The sequence below is a fragment of the Salvelinus sp. IW2-2015 genome, linkage group LG34 (assembly GCF_002910315.2).
Source record: "Salvelinus sp. IW2-2015 linkage group LG34, ASM291031v2, whole genome shotgun sequence".
NCBI lineage: Eukaryota > Metazoa > Chordata > Actinopteri > Salmoniformes > Salmonidae > Salvelinus > Salvelinus sp. IW2-2015.
Genome location: NC_036873.1, coordinates 4,130,857 through 4,132,491, shown reverse-complemented (window position 1 = coordinate 4,132,491; position 1,635 = coordinate 4,130,857). Strand labels below are relative to the sequence as shown.

The window sequence follows — 1,635 nt, the reverse complement described above, 5'->3', positions numbered from 1 at the left end:
ATTAATCATTTAATGTATTTTAAATTCAGGCTAACACAAAATGTGGAAAAAGTCCAGGGGTGTGAATACTTTCTGAAGGCAATSCTGACCCTGGACCCTAGATAAGATAGACTGGGCTAACACAGCAAACCTTTTAGGCCAATAATATGCAGTTTTTAAATGTTTTTTGTTTGCTTTATAATCGTGAGAGATATTAGTTATACATAGATAGCTAACAAGGTTAGCAGTCTTTTCTCAAAATGAACCTCATTGTGCTTCTACATCTGCATTGCTTGCTGTTTGTGGTTTTAGGCTGGGTTTCTGTATAGCACTTTGACATCTGCTTATGTAAAAAGGGCTTTATAAATGCATTTATAAATACCAGGCCTTTGGCATGGTGCAGGAGCAGGTAGGGTCAAAGTAGTGGAATGGGGTAGTGGGTTAATGAGTGTAGGGTTAGGTGGAAGGGTGTTTATTTATTTTTAAATATATATTTGTCTTCAATAAAATAAATATCACAAAGTATAATGGATTTATATTATAGTCCATTTGGGGGAGGTAATGCAACATATTGGATGCCAACCGCCGTTAAACTCCGAAGAAGAAGAAGAAGTAAACGGAAGTAAACAGTGATCAAGAAAACGTCAGCGTTTTAGCAAAATGTTTTACTMATTTAATTGCATAGCATCACATACTTATCCCATGTAGTCTTTAATTCGAGACAGGACTTGACTGATAGCTAACGTTACCTAGATAGCATCTAACAATGGCTAACGTGAACAGTATGGTTTTTCACACTCAAATAGCCTCCATTATGGAGGTGCTAGCGAATGCAGCCGTGGCAGAGATCTGTAAACTCGTAGACGACGACTATGAAGTGTTTCGTTTGGAAATAACTCAAAGCCAGAAAGAAAACAGGGGATTGAGGAGGAAACTACAGCTACTGGAAATGAAAGTGTCACGGGAGCGCACAGAGAAGACTATGCGAGAGCGCGTCCTCGCCAGTCCCAGAAGTGTCAAGATCCTCGACCGATACAGAGCAACGGCAAGAGGTACATTTTTCAGAATAGCCCTGGCAATGTGGAAATTATGTTCACGCTTTCATAAAAGCATGACACCTACAAAGGTGCGTTCGTAAATTCACTCTATCTACTCCGATTTCAGCGCACTCTCGTCTGGGTGTGCCAGAGAGGGCAGAATAACTGATGCATTTATGAACGCGCAACACCGGTTAAAAATGACCGGTGTCAGTAAACGTCGGCAAAAAAAGTGGTTCTATTGTTGCCAGTTTGTCACCAACGCTCTAGATAAATGAAAACAGCCTAACCAGCTCTGCTACGGCGAGTAAAATGGTCAGAGTGAGGTGTTCTCTCATGTGTCTGGAAGTAGTTATCCAACTTTAGCCAGTTAGCTTGGGTGCTTGACTGCCGTTGTGAGGTCAGAACGCTCGGATGAACCCAGCTCCTCGATCAGAGCGTCCAGTGTGTGCTACGAGAGCGAAACGTTCTGAATTTACGAACACACCCTTGGTACACAAGTAGAGTTTGTGGGCCCTGAACACACATCGTAAAAAAAAACGCATCCTGGTGGCTTTTTTCCATTCCGCCATAACCAAATAATGTGTTTTGCATCATATCTCCATAATCTAACATGATA

The 1,635-nt window shown here is 41.4% G+C and overlaps 3 protein-coding genes across 5 annotated transcripts in view; 2 read left to right on the top strand and 1 right to left on the bottom strand.

Annotated features, from left to right (window-relative positions):
* The window catches only part of LOC112067942 (uncharacterized), a 539,689-nt gene that overhangs the window by 171,331 nt on the left and 366,723 nt on the right, over window positions 1–1,635 (bottom strand). The gene's annotated exons all lie outside the window — the stretch shown is intronic.
* LOC111958455 (uncharacterized) overlaps window positions 1–1,635 on the top strand; it is a 320,242-nt gene that overhangs the window by 111,814 nt on the left and 206,793 nt on the right. The gene's annotated exons all lie outside the window — the stretch shown is intronic.
* The window catches only part of LOC139023652 (uncharacterized), a 13,792-nt gene continuing 12,163 nt past the window's right edge, over window positions 7–1,635 (top strand). The window contains exon 1 of the mRNA XM_070437178.1: window positions 7–1,031. Coding sequence (XP_070293279.1) covers window positions 746–1,031 — 286 coding nt within the window. The 5' untranslated portion in view covers window positions 7–745. The remainder of the gene's footprint in view (window positions 1,032–1,635) is intronic.